At 46.2% G+C, this 17,647-nt stretch overlaps 1 protein-coding gene across 7 annotated transcripts in view; it reads right to left on the bottom strand.

Annotated features, from left to right (window-relative positions):
• Window positions 1–17,048, bottom strand: part of KIAA0232 (KIAA0232 ortholog) — a 68,354-nt gene extending 51,306 nt beyond the window's left edge. For 3 of the 7 annotated variants that reach the window (XM_087721873.1, XM_087721874.1, XM_087721880.1), the window contains exon 1: window positions 16,929–17,048. Coding sequence is in view for 1 of the 7 variants with exons in the window: in XM_087721875.1 (XP_087578001.1) it covers window positions 5,238–5,252 (15 nt within the window). In the remaining 6 variants the exon portion in view is untranslated. Of the gene's footprint in view, window positions 1–5,237; window positions 5,704–16,311; window positions 16,408–16,928 lie in introns of those variants that run through there. The other 4 variants (XM_087721879.1, XM_087721876.1, XM_087721878.1 and 1 more) reach the window with 4 other exon arrangements.
• Between the last annotated feature and the right edge of the window lie 599 nt (window positions 17,049–17,647).

Raw genomic sequence — 17,647 nt, 5'->3', positions numbered from 1 at the left:
GGAAGACCCGTTGCTGCCTCCTCTGCCCCCTGGAAAGAGACGCTTTTGCTGCCTGCCCTTCTGTCGATCTGGCTCGTATTTTTGTCTAGGGGCGTAGCCCCTCTGGTACTGCCTGAAACCTGAATACCCAAAATCAGACTCCCTAAAGGAAGACCCATAGTCCTGACCCCAGAAGGACCCATAGTCCTGACCCCAGAAGGACCCGTAGTCTTGACCACGGAAGGTAGAACGTCGGGGGTAAGGTGCAGGTCGGAAAATGCCCTTTCTTGGAGTGGTGGGAAGCACCTTCCGCTTGTCCTTATTTTCGATCAAGGGGTCAAGAGCAGAACCAAAAACGTGAACCCCCTGTAAAAGGCGCTGATGCCAGACGCCACTTATGGCGTACGTCTGCTTGCCACTGCCGCAGCCAGAGCAACCTGCAAGATGCTACAGAAGAAGCAAGTGCACTGGAGGCAAACCTGGCTGCAGCCAAAGTGGCATCTGATGAGAATTGGATGGCTGCCACCAACTTATTGATGTCATGGTGGGACCTGACATCTGCAATCGGGGTTCACTGCTGCAGATCCTGCAAAGGAGATGGTCGTGGCCGCTCTCACTGCCCAGGCCACCACCTGATGACCCCTTTGCAGGGTGAGATCAACCTTCTTGTCCTCCGGTTTCAAGGCATCCTCCGGTGCTCCAGGCATATTTGCAGTGGTATGCAAGGCCGTGACAGGTGCATCAATAGTAGGTTGCAACAGCACCTGGGCCATGTCCTTGTCCACATTGAAGAATGTTTTATCATTTGAAGTAGATATAGGCCCCTAGGTGGGAGATTCCCACTGTGGCTTGACCAAGTCAAGGAAGGTCTTAGGGGTAGGCACCATGTCTGCCTCAATGGCCTGGTCTGCAAATATTGTCTCAGAAAATATTGCCTGAGGCTGCACCAATGATTCTGAAGGTTTGCCTCCAAATTTGCCCAAGACCTTAGCTTTGAATAGTAAGGACTAAAACAATGACAGTTGGAACAGGCCAGAAAAAGTGGGTTTGGAAGGGGGCATGCCTTCATCCTCAGACAGGTTTTCCTCCCTGTTTTCACTCTCCTCTGAATCAGATTCTGGGATTGGGCAGGAGACTGGGGGGGGGTGCTCTTCCAGAATTTCCATTACCTCTGAGGCTGTAGGTGTGACCCCTCTATGGGATTGAAGCTGTGGTTGCTGAAAAGCAGCCACCATACACCGTTGGAAGGCTTTAAACATTGTCCTGAAAATTGGGAACACCCATGGTGGACATCTGGTTAGGACGTATCCCTACAGATGAAGAGGGAGTGGGAAGGTTAACTGTATCTATGGCTGGGCGAGGCACAGTTAGTGCAGGGCGTGGGGGTGACTGCCAACCCTGATTGGAACCCCAAAGGCTCATGGTGTCAATAAGGATCCGCAAGTTGAGAGAGGGGTCCCCTTCTGTTACTCCACCCTGTGGAGCTAAGATAGGCACATGGCCCAGAGAAAGTCCCTTTTCAAGGACTGGGGCAGAAGAATCTGTCTTGCCACTGGCCTTGTAAATGCACTCTAAAGCCTTGTGCTTGCAGCGCTCAAATTTAGAGGCAGGCTTGGAGGCTTTTTTGCCTTGGGGAGAAGCATTTTGATGCTTGGTCTTCTTACTGGCCTTACGCCCTCCCTCTGTGGAACCACCTTTGGCAGAGGATCAGATGTCGCTGCAGGGGGTTCTGGCACGTTGGTGGGAGGTAAGACTCTTCTGCCGTTGTTTGTTGTTCAGGAGCAGCTTGACAAGAGGCCTCAGTCCACTCCTTGTGAAAGTCCCCAACACTTTTGAATGGCCTTTCCCTGAGAAACCTCTCCAGGCTGCGGTCATCCCTGCTGCTTGTGCATCTTTTTCTTCCACACTTTTCCTTTCCACATAACATTCTATTAATGTGCTTTGATACAGCACTTTGGGAACATCCAACTTCTTTTTCAATACCTTTTGAGGCTTTTCCTCCTTATGGAGGGTGTCAATGATGGTTTTCTGCACAACTGTCAGGTCAGCAGTCTTTCCCATGATTGTAATTCTTACTGAACCAGACTGAGAAACCATTTAAAGGCTCAGGAACCCTTTGCAGGTATTATGGCTTAATTTGCTGATTAGAGTGGGACACTTTGAACCTAGAATATTGCATCTTTTCACAATATTTTAATTTTCTGAGATTGTGGATTTGGGGTTTTCATGAGCTGTAAGCCATAATCATCACAATTATGACAAATCACGGATTGAACTATCTTGCTTTGCATGTAATGAGTCTGTCTCATATATTAATTTCACCTTTTAAGTTGCATTACTGAAATAAATGAACCTTTGCACGATATTCTAATTTTTCAAGTTTCACTTGTATTAATGCCAAAAAAAATTACTTTTTTCTGAAGCTTTAGTAACTTAGGGCCAGGGAAGTACTGTCAGAGAAAGGATAGTTAATCTTTTTCAACTCTTATGCTGCAATTCACAATTTTCTCATACTGACATTAAGTTTTTTCAAAAAATCTATTAGTATCAGTTGTAGCTATTTCTTTTAAGTTTAACTATCATAAATTGGTAGAGAGGAGATCTTCAGCATATGTCCATATAGGAGTGAAGTGCTAAATTTCTCCCCATGTTATATCCTCTTCCTTAGATACTGCAAAGGAAGGAGGGACCGCTAATATTATATGGTTACAGCAACAAGCCTATTTTCTCAGCACAGGTAATCCTTGAGGTACGAAAGGCCATTTAATGAATGTTCTATATTACAATCAACCCCTTGAAAGCTAATTATAACCCAATTTCAAAATTATGATGCAGGCCTGCAATCCTTCATCCTTATGACCTACCATAAAGTCACTGCAGCACCCCACCCCACCAAATGCCTGTAGTGTTTGGGCCTCCTCCCCACTCACCATTGCCCCACATTTACTTTCTGCAAGCTCTCAGTCCCTCCTGGAGAAGGGCGGCATACAAATAAACCAAATACAAATACCACGTTATGGAAGAAAGGCAGACCATGTGTCCTCGGGCTGCACTGCAGCAAGCCAAATGTGGCTGCCATTTTGTCCCCACACAGATATTGTTCTCCAACTCCTCCTGGGACCACTTTCCCTGAATCATGCAGGACTGACTGTAGTTGCCCCAGCCAAAGAGGCTGGCATCTGATGTTATGGACACTCGCTAGGGCTCCATGAAAAGACATCCTATCTCCAAGGCCGGAGAGGTCCACCAGAGGAGGGAGTGGATGACCTGTTGCGGTACTCGAACTGGGGAGTTGGAGCTGCTTCTGCCAGATCTCTGATGCAGTAACACGAACCATTGCAATGTTCTGGCGTGCAATCGCGCCCAACCTTCCTCTGATTCCGCTGCAGAGGGAGTAAAGATTGCTTTTGGAGTTGACTCTCGGGCTCTGCCTGCAGAAACTGCCCCTACTGATGCTAAGCAGTTGAAGGGGGTGAAATCCTCCTCAAAACAGGCAGCCTGAAGAAGTTGAAAATCAGAGGGACCCTCCAGATACCAATCCTGTCTCTCTTCCTGTCTTGACTGGGGAGAGGAGTGAGGAGGAATGCTGGCTATGAAGGAATGGGAACCTCCCTTTCCTCTATTGCCGCCATATTGGTTTGTTGGGCCTTGGCAAATTACTTCTCCAACGCCTTCAAGTGGTGTTGAGCATCCCTATCGGGGGCTGAGTGGTCCCTTGTGGAAGAACTCTTGAGATCTCATTGCCTTGGAGGTACTTCTGGTCTTAGCTCCACTGGGGCGATTGCTGGAGGAACCAGCTTCAGAGACCTCTCTACTGTGGTGATCCGCCATTTTGAATCTGGCTAGGACTGGTAGCTTCTACATGCCTGCACTAATTTAAAAATGGAAAGGCCTAAACCCACGAGGCCAAGCTCAATACAGCTGAAGGCTCTGAAGTCAGTGGGGTATTGCACTCACCACCTGCAGAGGAGGAATAATCCCTGCGCAGACCATCCACGCAGTCCTTCTGCAGCCAAATATGTGCCGAAATGCCCGGAGCATGATTGAGTTCTCGGACAGAGGACTCCAGGCGTCGAAATGCCTTTCTTGAGGTTGTGGCAGGCCGAAGGGAAAGCGCAGCAATTTCAAAGCTTCCCAACGCCTCCAATGTTGCTGCTGGCCACCCCATGTGAAAAAGCCTCTACTTCCCTTCCTAGCGGGCCCGAGAAATAGGCAATGTGTCCAATATATTGTTATATCGTGCCACTTTCAACTATGCCTCATTAACAAGAATGAATACTTTCTTGAACACACATAGCTGCTATCAGATTTCCTAAAAATGCCCTAATTGATTCATAAGTATCAAGTCAAGTTTTCAATACAAAACCAGTCATTTATTAGGGGTACCATTAGGCAAGATCTCTTCGCAGTCAAGCCTATACTGTTTGATTTATCTCTGAACTTTACCCCTGCTCCCTCCCCTCAGTTTGTGTCATAAATCACGTTACCCTATAAGATGCATCCCTCCCAAACCGGCTGCAGTAATCTGAGATCCGACTCCAGCTGATAGTATGCATGGAATGCACTTCCCCTCATTCTGTCCCCATGACAACACTGAGAGTTGACATTCAGCTTCCCTCACTTTCCAAAAGCAACCTGTGCGAAGCAAAAACAATTTGAGTATAGGATTTAAGGCTACGTCCTCCCCTCAGACTTGTTTGGTAAACCTTTTCTCCCACCAAGAATGGTCATTGCGGAGCTCGGTATTTATCTGCCTGTTTCTTATAGGTTTGTGCCGCTTTAGCCAGCCCTTTTTTGACATTTTCCCAGGTTGCCTTTAGCATTGACATCCAATCAGTCAAGTTGACTGAGGAGGGGGGATCCCTTGGATACTCAGGCATTGGAACGAAGTCCATGCCACTCACTACTTTGTACGGTGTTAGTCCTGTGCTACTGTGAACAGCATTATTGTATGCAACCTCAGCAAAAGACAGAAGGTCTGCCCAATTGGACTGCTGAAAGTTCATGTAGCACCTCAAGTACTGCTCTACCATAGCATTCAGTCTCTCTGACTCCGCCCATGGAGCTCGGGTGAAAAGCTGAGCTAAGGCCCTGGGATGACCCAATAGACTGCAGGAACTCCCTCCAGAACTTAGATGTAAGCCGGACCCCTCTGTCTGAGGTAATTCTTTGAGGTACACCAGGAAGGCGATAGATATGCTACAGGAACAGTTTGGCCAGCTTGTGAGCTGAGGGTAGCTGCAGGGTATGAAGTTTACCTGTTTGGAGAACATGTCTATTACAGTTCAAATCACCGTGTTTCCCCCACTTCTCAGCAACTCTACTATAAAGTCCTTTGCGATATCCTCCCACAGCCTCGTTGGCTCTCCTACTGGTTGCAGCAGTCCAGGGTGTTTTCCCGATCATCTCTTCATTGTGGCGCAGGTGATACAACTTTTCACATAACTGTCCACATCTTTCTTTATGCCGGGCAACCAGAACTGGGCTAAGTGTAAAGTCTTTAGGAATCCAAAGTGGCCTGCCGGTTTGGCGTCATGGCACCTCTGGAGAATTAGGGTGCATAGGGATTCCAGAACGTACAGTTTCGTCCTCTTCCATGCGAGGTCATCTCTTTTTGTCAAGATTTGTTGGTTGTTTCAGAACCAGGGGTCTGCTAGCAGTTCTGTTTTAAGTCTCGTGGTTACGTCGCTTGCTGGTTGTCTTGGTGGTCACGGTGTTGTCGTTGTGACCCAGGTGGAGGACAGTCGGTTTCTGCTCCTGGCCCAAGAGGAAAGAGATGAATCTGCAGAGGAGAAGAAGGAGGGAGTTGTGCGGCTCTGCGATGTGCATCGGGGAACCGGGGAGGAAAACATTTTCAGGTGGCAGTGCCAGCTGTACGTCCCATTTTTGGATTCAGGGAAGGGATTGCAGCACTGGTGCCCGAAACCGCTTTCCTCCCTGATTTGGGCGGAGGCCAAAAAAGTGACTAACTGCCTGAAAAACACTATTCCAGGTGGCAGGGATTGCTTTTTCGGTCTCCGCACGCTGAAACCGCCACTCCCGCATTTTCATGATGGCAAGTGGCTCCGTGAATTGCATCAGAGAATTGGGCCAACGGGTGGTGGTGGCTGGAAAGGAGAGACATTTGGCTTTCAGGGCTCCTGCAGGGCTCGGCTCCTGGGAGGGCTTAGGCGGTGGCGGCTCCTTACATTGCTGGGGAGTGAAGTCAGCGTGGCCATTGTCTCCCCTGAGATGCCCACTAAGTCTTTGAGATACCTCTCGCTTGCAGGAGAAGTAGGGCAGCGTAAAACAACGCCACCTTAAACCAAAGCCTCTGAGTAACTGAGAAACAAAGATATGCTTGGAACCTGCCTTAAACCATTGCTCGAAAAGAGCAGCTTTCTGAAAATGTTTTCCTCCCCAGTTCACCCTTGCACATCACAGAGCCGCGCACCCTCCTTCTCCACAGACTCACCTCTTTCCTCCCGGGCCAGGAGCAGAAGCCGACTACCCTCCGCCTGGATCATTGGAGAAGGGGCAGGCAGAGCTGCTAGCCACCTTGTCTTATACCTCATGTTCAGCACACATTTTGCCAACCAAGTCCCGACCTCCATGCTTCCCCGGGCCACTTGTGGGTAAGGGCCAGCTGGTGGATGGGCCTACCTTCGGACTATAAGATGCACCTACCCAGATTTTCACCCTTTTTTGAGGGGGGGGAAAGGTGCGAATTATACTCTGAAAAATATGGTATCTTTATCTTTTTTCACTCTCATTACTGCACTAAAGCAGCAAACGTAAGAGTTTTGAGCTGTTACGAAAAAAGGATATCTTATACTAATAAAAAAAAACTATTACAATATACCAGTCTCTGTCTCCAGGGGAGGGTGTTTCCAATGGAATGTCATTTTTCTTTTGCTTATTATTTTCCTACCTGTTCTTATCCCAGTTTTTTGTCAGTTTTATTGTGCCAATGCTAAAAATCACAGTGATTACCTAGGAATCTAGAAGCTTCTTCAGAAATTTGAAGCTATAGTTTCAACAACATAACATCACTCTGAAACGAATGGTTTTGGCGGCCCTACACGGTATCGGACCTGGGTACTTGAGAGACCGCCTTCTGCCAATTACCTCCTCACGACCGATTAGATCCCACAGATTAGGTCTCCTCCGGATTCCATCAACTAGTCAGTGTCGATTGTCGACCTCCCGGGGGAGGGCCTTCTCTGTGGCTGCTCCGGCCCTCTGGAATGATCTCCCCATGGAGATTCGTACCCTTGCCACCCTTCAGGCGTTCCGCAAAGCCGTTAAAACCTGGCTGTTCCAGCAGGCCTGGGGCTGATGAGTTCCCAGCCCCACTCGAATTTGTTGCGGCTGTTGATGAGTTTTTAATCTGTTTGTATTTGTCTGTCTTTTTGTTTTTTTGTACTTCCCCTTTCCCCTATTTAGTTTGTTAGCCGCCCTGAGTCCCCTCGGGGAATAGGGCGGCATACAAGTTCAATAAAACTTGAAACTTGAATTTCCTAATAAATAATGGCCATAGATCTCGGAAACTGAAGATAAAATGGAAAATATTACTTTATTTTCAGAAGGATTGAGTCAGTGTCAGGTTCAAAAAAAACCCAAGAAAGACAGGTTGACGTTCTTCTAAGCAGTTTCTTTTATTGTTGCTCACCTATAGACAGGAATTTTGTCAAACTAAAGCAACTTACTTAAACCAGGAAATATATACTCTGGGAATCATTAGGGAGGAGCTGTTCTGACCCTTTTTCTCCCATACAAACTATCTAAACTGGACTGTCACCTGCTATTCTGGAATGTAGTTCTTCCATCCTAGGAAGCTGGGCAACATTCCTTGTCAGAAAAGAAGGAAGTTAGCTAGAAGTGGGCAAACCACAAAGAAGCACTCCTCATGAGTCAACAAGATTGAAAGCAGAAACTGAGAGGAGTTGATGGGATGATGCATATTGGGAATTAATACAATGGGACTGCTAGCATGTTTTTATTATTTTAATGTGTGGTTAGCTGCCCGGATCACGTTTGTGAAATTGATTGACTTAATAAATAAAAAAAATGATTTAATGAATAAAATACACAGCAGTCTTCCCAGAATGACCGTTGGCTTACCTGAATGGTCGTTCTCTAGGCGCTGCGGGAGTGTCCAAGCATGGGTTAACTTCAGCTTGCTGCCCAAGGACTGAGTTCAAATCTTTGTGTAGCCACGCCTCCTGTTGCCCACAGAAGCTCAGTTTTAAAAACGAAGGTATCCGATCCAAGGGTTGCTATATGGAAAAATCTGTGTCTTATGGTGCAAGGTCCTGCACCCTTCCAAGAAAAAACCCCAGGGCAGGGTTGGACACTCCCGCAGCACCTAGAGAACGACCATTCAGGTAAGCCAATGGCCATTCTCCTAGGTGCTACTTGGAGTGTCCAAGCATGGTACATACCCAAGCTATGTGGTCCCAGGGTGGGAAGAAGGAACGTCCCGGTTAACAGGGGCCGCAAGGACCCACTGTATGACCCGCCTTCCAAACGAAGCCTCAGCCAAGGCAAAGGTGTAGTCTGTAGTTTTGAATGAACGGAGACAGTGAGGACCAAGTGGCCGCCCGACCCATCCTCAATGGGTGCTTGAGTGGCCCAGGCGGCCATTGTTGCGGCGCTCCTCATGGAGTGTGCTTTTATACGAGGAGGAACAGGCCTGGCTTGTTGCTCGTAGGCCAACTTTATGCATGCGCGCAGCCAGCAACCTATGGTGGAAGATGACATCTTCCTGCCCATTGAAGTAGGTTGGAATCAAAGAACGATTCCGACTTGCGAAAGGAGGCCGTCCTCTTTTTGTACACCCGCACAACACGACGCACATCCAGCTTGTGCCAGACCCGCTCCCTGGGATGGCTAGGGTGCGGGAAAAAGTCAGGGAGGATCACCTCCTGCGTTCTGTGGAATAAGCTGTTAATTTTTGGTAAAAAGGCCGGGTCCAATCTCAGAATGACCCTGTCCGAATGTATGATACAAAGGCCCTCCCTAATGGGGAGCGCAGCCAGCTCTGAGATTCTGTGTGCCGAGGTAATGGCTATGAGGAAGGCAGTTTTGAGCGACAAATGTCGAAGACTAGCCAAGCGAATAGATTCGAATGGCGGTGATGTTAGGGTCTGCAAGACAATTGACACGTCCCAAGTCAGATAACGGTTCACAGTCGGGAGGCGTAAGTTAGTAGCCCCCTTCAGGAAGCTGCGAACCCTTGGGTGTCTTGAGCAGTTGAGAATCGTCTCTGGACAAGATGGTGGCCAGGGCTGCAGTCTGCCTCCGAAGTGTGTTGGGGACAGGACCCTTGTCCAAACTGTCCTGTAGAAAATCCAGGATTTGCGGAATTGTCGCAGCCGTGGCTATGATTTGATAGGAGTGACACCAGGAAGAGAAACTGGTCCATGTCGTGTCATAGATCCGCACAGTGGAAGGTCTCCTGGATGCCTGGATAGTGCGGATGACTCTGTCAGAGAAGCTGTCCTGCCTCAGGAGCTCCCCTTAAGTGCCACATGGCCAATTGAAGACTGACAAGGTCAGCGAACCAGGACTTCCGTGGCCAGTGCGGAGCCACGAACAGTACCTCGGCTCCCTCCAGTAGGATCCTCCTGATCACCTGAGGTATCAGTGGGAGGGCAGGAAATGTGTACAGCAGTCCAGGGAAGAGCATCCGTCCCTTCCGCGTCGGGCATTGGAACCTTGAAATAAACCAGGGGAGCTGAGCATTCTCGGGACTGGCAAATAGGTCTAGAATCGGGAGACAGAACCTCTGTGTCAGCTGGTGGAACAGAGATGGATGAAGCTGCCACTCTGAGTTGCTGATGGTTGTTCTGCTCAGCCAGTCTGCCGTCATATTGTTCTCCCCGGAGATGTGCTCCGCCCTCAAGGTGCCGTTCTGCCCAACGCCCCAACGCTTCTGACTCCAACATCAGGGCCGTCAATCGAGTGCTGCCCTTATGATTGACATAAGCCTTGGTGGCAATATTGTCCATCAGAATGAGGATATGACAGCCCTCAATGAATCGACGGAAGTGGCGCAGGGCAAGTCTGACAGCTCTGAGCTCCAGCCAGTTTATGTTGTTGGCGAGCTCCGCCTGCAACCACCTGTCTTACGTCTCGTGAGTCTATAGGGGAGCGCCCCAGCCTTATAAGCTGGTGTATGTTGTTATGACCAGGCGCTCTGGTTCCTTGAAGGGGGATCCCCTCGCTAGTGCTGGGGATTGCCATCACCTGAGCTACCGAACCACTCTTGGGGAAACGGTGACCACCCTCTTGGAGTTGCTGACCTTGCGTTGCTGTATGGGGAGAAGGAACCACTGAAGTTCTCGTGCATGCAGCCACACCCATGGAACAACAGCAATGCATGAGATCAGCTTCCCCAGCAGCTGAGACAGTCACTACAAGTGCTGACCTGGATTTCCTGACCTGGCATACTAGGGATGTGATGCTGTCCCTTTGCTCCTGTGTGAGGAAGACCCTGCAGGTTCTGGAGTCGATCACAATGCCCAGGTGTTGAATCCTGAAGGTAGGTTCCAAATGGCTCTTCTCCAGATTGATGGAGAACCCATGTTGCTATAGTGCGTGGACAGTGCCATCGAGATCCTGGTGTGCCCTCTGTCTGGACGCCAACATTAACAGGATGTCGTTCAGGTACCAGGCGATCCTCACCGGACGAGTCCTGAGGTGTGCAGTGACAGCAGCCAGGAGCTTGGTGAAAGTCCTGGGGGCTGATGACAGGCCGAAGGGGAGCGCTTTGTATTGATAATGTTGGTTTGCAAACTGGAACCTCAGGAAATTGTGATGCTGGATGAATGGGAACATGCAGGTACGCTTCCTTCAGGTCGATTGAAGTCAGAAAGTCGCCCTGCCTGATGCAACCAAGATGGTCTGGAGGGGCTGCCTCTTGAAGCGGTTGTACGCTATGTGGATGTTGAGTTTCTTGAGATCCAGAATGGCTCTCACCCCTCCCGAAGCTTTGGGAATCAGAAAGAGGATCGAGTAGAATCCCCTGCCTTCCTGACCCTGGGGCACCTGCTCTATGGCTGCTATGTCCAGTAGATGCTGGATCTCCATCTGCATAATTTGTTGCTTGTGGGGCGACTTTGGGATGGGGCAACGAATGAAGGACCGAGGAGGAAGGGATAGGAAGTCTAAGGTGAGACCATGACAAATGGTGTTCAGTACCCAAGCGTCCGTCATTGTCTCCTCCCACTGGTTGGCATAAAGCTGTAGCCGACCCCAGATGGGAGGGGACCGCTGACGGTCACTTGGATCTGTGAAAGGAGCGGTTGGAGAAACCCCCCCTCGAAAGGACCTGCGGTTCCCCTGCTGCCTGGGTCTGTCCCTGAAGGACGCCCTATCCTAGATGTGGTCCTGTGATTGGGAATAGGACCTGGCAAAGCTCCCCGAGGTGGAAGGAGATTCATTGTTCCGAAAGGACTGCCTACGAAAATAAGGCCGACCTTTGTGGTCCGGTTTCTTGGTGACCACTGGTAAAAACTTCTGTTTGTCCTTGGACTCAATCAGGACAGAGTCCAAGGCCTCCCCATATAGCTTGCCACACTTGAAGGGTGCCGAGGCCAACTTCCACTTAGCCTTCATGTCTGCCTGCAATAAACGGCAGGTGGTCACATTTGAAGCCATAGCCCTTGATGAAAATTTGGTGGCGTTAAGTGAAGCATCGGCCGAGTACTCAACCGCCGCAATGATCTTGTGGCATCCATACATATTATTAGTGTGATCATGGGCTCTCTGAATACAATTTGAAGTATTTATGAATTCACTGAGCATGTTAAGTAGAATTAGTATGTTAATTAGAATGTCCTATAGTCCTTTATGAAATACTTTGCTGGAATCAAGATATATTATGCCTACAACATTCCTGAAATCTATTAAGTTACCTGATCCAATAATTAGATTGTCAATCTGGTAATACTTGTTTCTATCAAATACATGCCGAATTATTCTAAACACACTCATTTTCATTCTGCTCACTTTATTGTCTGCTCTAGAATCTAGTCTGAAGGTCAGATTGTCTATCTCCCTGTGTTTCCCCATCACTACAATTTAATACCTCTCTGAAAAATCTGCAATTTATGTTTCAGAACTATCACCCATATCTCTCTGGATACTTACAAAAATATTGTTTATTTGTTCCTTCATTTACTTCAATCTACATGCCCCATTAGAGCATTGTTTTTATCTGAAGTCTTCTTTTCAGGGTTTTCATGTTCAGCCACCACAGGATAAAGTTTTTGTAAACAACCTCAACATTCTTAAGACAAATATATTTTTCCCTTACAAAGTATGCCTTATTTCTTGCCAACAGGGCTTTCTTTAATAGTTTTGTCTAAAAACTAAATATCCATGACACACTTTGTGGAACTCTTAACATTCACTTATAATGTTCTTCTTTCCCCTTCCATTCTTCTTTCATGGGCCAGGAATACAATGAGAACACCAAGTGACTTTTCAGAATTTTTCAACTTCCTTCCTCTAAGACTATGATGACATAGCTACAGCTATTTTATTTTTCCCTTAGTTATAATTATAAATGATTATTTTCTGCCTTTCTCTTTTTGTTTTTTACAGACAGTAGCTTTGTGATAGCATATCTACTAGCTGATCTGAAAATTCTTCATTCTTGGTTAGGAGCTGGGCATTTGCTATTCTGATTACTTCTCCCATTACCAGAGTAAGTTTGCATTTGCTGAAAATATGTCAAGAGTGCAAACATGTCAGGAGAAAAGTATATCTGTTTTTGAATCTCAGGCTCCCATATTAGTCAGGGATTACACTACAGGTAGTACTCATCTAGCCACTACAATTGGGACCAGCAACATAGTTGTTAAGCAAAGAGATTGAAAGGAAAAATCATATGACCATGACTGTGCTTACAATTTTACTTCACCTTCCTTTATTTTAAAGTGTTAGATAAATCCCAAACAGCCAAGAGGATTTCTGGAATTTGATTCAGGAGAAAGCCAAGTAAAAAGGGAAATCCTATAACTCCTTTTCGCCTTCTTCCCCATGCTTTAAAATCTTCCCCTTTATACTGGCATAATGAGCAAGAAGAGAATTGAGGTTTGTATTTACATTCATTGGAAAAGAAAGGATTACAAGAGAGTAAGCAGGGACGCAATAGAGAATATATATCAAAAGGACCCTGCTGATGTTTTTAAACTAGGTTTAGAAGAAAACAAAAAAACTTTACAGGTGGTTCTCAACTTACAACCGATCATTTAAGAACCATTCAAAATTATGGACTTTTTAAAAAGCTACTTACAATCTGTTCTCAAAGTTATGACTTGCCCTCCTTCCCATCAAACTAAGTCAGGCACTTTGGCAATTGCCCACATTTATAACCAGTTGTAATGCCCCACAATTACATGATTGTAATTTGCAAAATGTTTTGCTATTTTCTGCCAGAAAATGGCAAAAAAAACTATAGATACTGGATTTGCTTAACCACACGATTTCCTTAATGAATGTGGTGTCTTGCTTTAGAGCCATTGTAAAAATAGTAGTAAAATTGAAGCTGATCACATAATGCTTGACTTTGCAGCTGCAACAATTTACATCCAAAATTCCAGACTTCATTGTAGTCATAAGCTGAGGACTACCTGTAATGTGAAACTGATTAGAGCTCATCAATTGTAGATAGCAACTGCAAGAATGCTAATCAGCTAATTAAGATCACCAAGCCCAACTTGTTAACTTGTTCTCAATACTTTTTAGGGAAGTACTCCAATACGTGAGAGAAAAGCAGCTCTGGAAGAGAGCTTGCTTAAACAATCTCTTGACTGGGGTGGGGAGGGGGGCAGTGGGAGAAAAAAAACCAAGGCACAGGACAACATGTACTATCTGATTGAAATAGTGAAAGTGTGACAGAGAGAGAGAAAGAAGCATATTGTGAAGGTCATAAATGCAGGCAGTGCTTGCAAAGTTACTTTTCATCACCATCATAACTGCAAACGATCACTGTCCAAGGAAGTCACTAAACAAAAACTATTTGTACTGACACAGTGGAGAAAAATCGTTAGTCTCCCTTGAACTCAGTTGACAAACTCCTATTAGCTCTCTTAGTTCACTAATATCATGGAAATATTCACAAATGTGATTTATCTCACTCTAGCCTTTCCCCAAATAAAGTACCAATCACTGTTAACAAGCAATCACTCCATTCACATATTATACTCTAACATAAACCATATAGTTACCATGTTTATACAATACACAAACTAAAATATATTAAAATATATTAATTTAGAAATAAACTTTATTATATTTTGCATATTATTTTTGGGTTTTTGTAGTTTTAAAAATTATCATATTCTGCTAACGAATATATAAGCACATTTTCCGACATTGAATTGAGATGGTAGAATAGCCTTATTTATATTACACCTTTATTTTGTACAACTGGAGGCAGCACCCGCCTCCTATAACAAAAACACACCTGAAAGGTGTGTTGGGCTGAGAGAAAACAACAAGCCCAAAGTCACCCAGCCATCTTTATGCATAAGGACAACAACTCATAAAACACCTAGTGTCTAGTTCAGCACCTTAACTACTATGCCAAACTGACTCTATAACTTAAATTGTTATACAATATAACTGGGGATATTATAAAAATCCTATGCCTTCATCTGTCTTATCACCATTTACAATCTTGTGTGTACAATATTGGGAGTGGGGGTAGGACTGACAAAAGCAATTCTACAAACAGAAAGAACATGAACAATAGTTACTATGGGAGATACCCTTCGGCATAGCAAAAATAGGAACTAGATAAGTGAATAATGTTGAACCTGTTAACTTTTGACTCTAATAAAAAATAGGCATTAAAATATTGGCAGCATTATTAAAGATGCAGAGAATCAATGGTGAGAACTCACTGAAAGAAATACTTTTCCATGACAAAAAAGCAGAACCTGAAGTGCAACTGCAAATCCATTATTCTATGAGGATCACAGTGATTCATGGAACATTATACATTTTAAATACAAATTGTAAGGGGGGGGGGGAGCTCAAACTGTACATTTGAAGTCCCAGATCTGATTTTCTGATGAGCATTCATCATGTATTCAGAGACTAACGTTTATTTGTTGATAATGAAGGAACAGAAACACTGTAGTTCCAGGGACTAGGTCTGCATGAAACCAAGGAGTTGTCATAGTCAGAGAAACTGTGCTTTACTATACTTAATAATCTTCAGGACTGAAAACAACTACTGATATACAAATTGAGAATAGATTACACAAGCACCCTGTTAATTAAGATTGCAACATATGCATGTCCTGGTTCAATGGGGGGGGAGGGGTGAAGATGCTGTTTTACAATCCATGTACACAATCCACACAAGTATTTCTTAATTGGATGAGTAATTCATTCTAAATAGTTGAAACTCCTCCTTTGAATATTTAAAATAGGTGTCAAATGCTACCTTTCAATATCTTATTTTTAATCCAGGATAACATCAAAACTATTTTAACCTCCCTTAAACTCTGAGATTCAGGAGTTGGAAAAGTTTGAAGAAAAAGCTTTTTTCCAGAGTAGTCTTTTATTTCAAACCACATACTAAACTTGGTTTATTAAGAATTTATATTATACATTTCCATCATATTAAGACTTGTAAAACCTTTCAGACAAATAATTGCTTTCAAGTACAGGTACTGTAATACGATCAGCATTTCAACTGCAATTTAGCAGGTAACTCATCCAAACATTGATATGACACAGATGAATAAGCAGTTGTGAGCAGGAAAGCTAGTAATATGTTCCTTAGGCTTGGTTCAGATAGTCAGCAATATCTTTATGTGAAAACCAGTGTTATCAACACTGTTGATTAAGCCACAGTTTTAATGGGTAATTTTCAAGGCTTCCTCATATTCCTGTAGTGATCTACTCTAGCAACTATACAAGAGCGGTTTGTCATTACCATCTTTGGGGATTCATTTTTTTTTACTTTCAAGCCTACACTTTAGATTTCCTAATGGTTTCTCATCCAAATAGCAACCAGTTTAACACAGCTGAAGTTTTTCAAGATCAACCAAGGTCACCTATCTATTACTGGCAATGCATACCTGGAACAAAAAAGAGTTAAGAACGTTTGGTTCCTACTTTCATCTGGCACTATTTAATACCTAAAGTATAAGCCTAAACCATCTTGAATACACTTAACACAAAAATAGTTAAATCAATGCAGTAAACACCAAAGCCAACAAAACTGAATCGCTACTTATTGAGCCTCACGGTGCAACCATACTATTCAGCAAAACCCGTAAGAGTCCAAGCCAGCAAAAACCTCCAGCAGTCAAACAAGGTGCGAACCTGCAGCAGCCAAGAAAGCAGCGCTTCTCACAGCAAAGTCTTTGGATCTTCTCCACCCTCTTGCAGTTCAGCACCGCAGTGCCGAACCATCCAAGGACGAAGAAACGGATCTGAACAAAACCACAGGGGGTGTATTGTTAAGAAACGCGTCTGTCATTTGGGGAAACCAAGCTGTTTTCGGTAACTGCCTGCCTTCAGAACGGACCTCGCAAAAGGCCGCTGGCCGAAAGATCTTTCACGAAGGCCGTAGTAGCCTCCCATCCCGGTCGGAGCGACCTAGTCCCTGGGCGGCAAGCCGCGGCGCGGACTTGCTCGTTTTACTGTCCCTCCTGCGGGAGGCAGGCGGAGGCGGACAGGCCGAGGGAACGCGAGCATTCTTTCCCTGAGGGGGCGCCCCGCTGCCCCTGACGCCGAGTCAGCGGGGCCTCTGGATCACTCGGCGGACAAGGCCGCCAGGCCAAACCAGGATAGGCCTGCCTCTCCAGTCCGTTCTCGCCTTACAGCGCCACAGGCCTCAGCAGGCCGGACAGGCAGGGGGGGGGGGAGGAGAAAGGGAGGGATGCGGTACAGCGCTGTCCGAGGAAGACGGCAGCGGCCTCCCTCAAGGTCGCCCTTACCTGCCGGGGCCTCTGGCGACCCGTCCCAAGTCAGGCGGCGGGACCAAGCCGGAATTCGCCCGAAGAGGCGTTACGTAAACCGGCACCGGCCCCGCCGAGGGGAGGAACGAAAAGGCGGGGCGCGCTCGCTGGCCACTGCGCAAGCGGCTTGCTATCCGCTGACTCCGCCCCGGCCTCCGCGGGGAGGGGGAGGAGCTCCGTGTGCTGTGGTGCCTCTGTCGTCGGAGCCTGACGCGGAAGCGGGGGGGGTGTGTGTGAGGGGGACCCTCTCGGCGTCAGGTTCAAGCTGGCGGACGGCACTCGAGCTTGTGTAACGGAGAGTCGTACTGCTGCTCTTTTTGTCGCTTGGGTTGAAATGTGATGAAAGTGGCAGTCTGGTATAACTGAAATCGAACGTATTTATTTCTAGACAGCACTTTCCCTCTTGTCGCTTTTTCAGTACAGCTATTTTGCTGATTAATGCCCACTTTTTTTTTTTTGAAAATTTTAAAAGAAACAAGTTTTACAAATATATGCCTCCCCTTCCCCCCCCCCCGAACCCAACTCCCCCCACCCACCCCCCAACCTCCCAGAGCAAATACAGGGTATAATAGCAGATAGCAATAGCAGATTTTTATATACCGCTTCATAGGGCTTTCAGCCCTCTCTAAGCGGTTTACAGAGTCAGCATATTGCCCCCAACAACAATCCGGGTCCTCATTTTACCCACCTCGGAAGGA

The sequence above is a fragment of the Thamnophis sirtalis genome, unplaced genomic scaffold (assembly GCF_051295495.1).
Source record: "Thamnophis sirtalis isolate CommonGarterSnake01/CBP01778 unplaced genomic scaffold, rThaSir2_p1.2 scaffold_8, whole genome shotgun sequence".
Taxonomy (NCBI): domain Eukaryota; kingdom Metazoa; phylum Chordata; class Lepidosauria; order Squamata; family Natricidae; genus Thamnophis; species Thamnophis sirtalis.
Note: the sequence above shows the minus strand (reverse complement) of the source record. Positions and strands in the feature narration are given on the sequence as shown.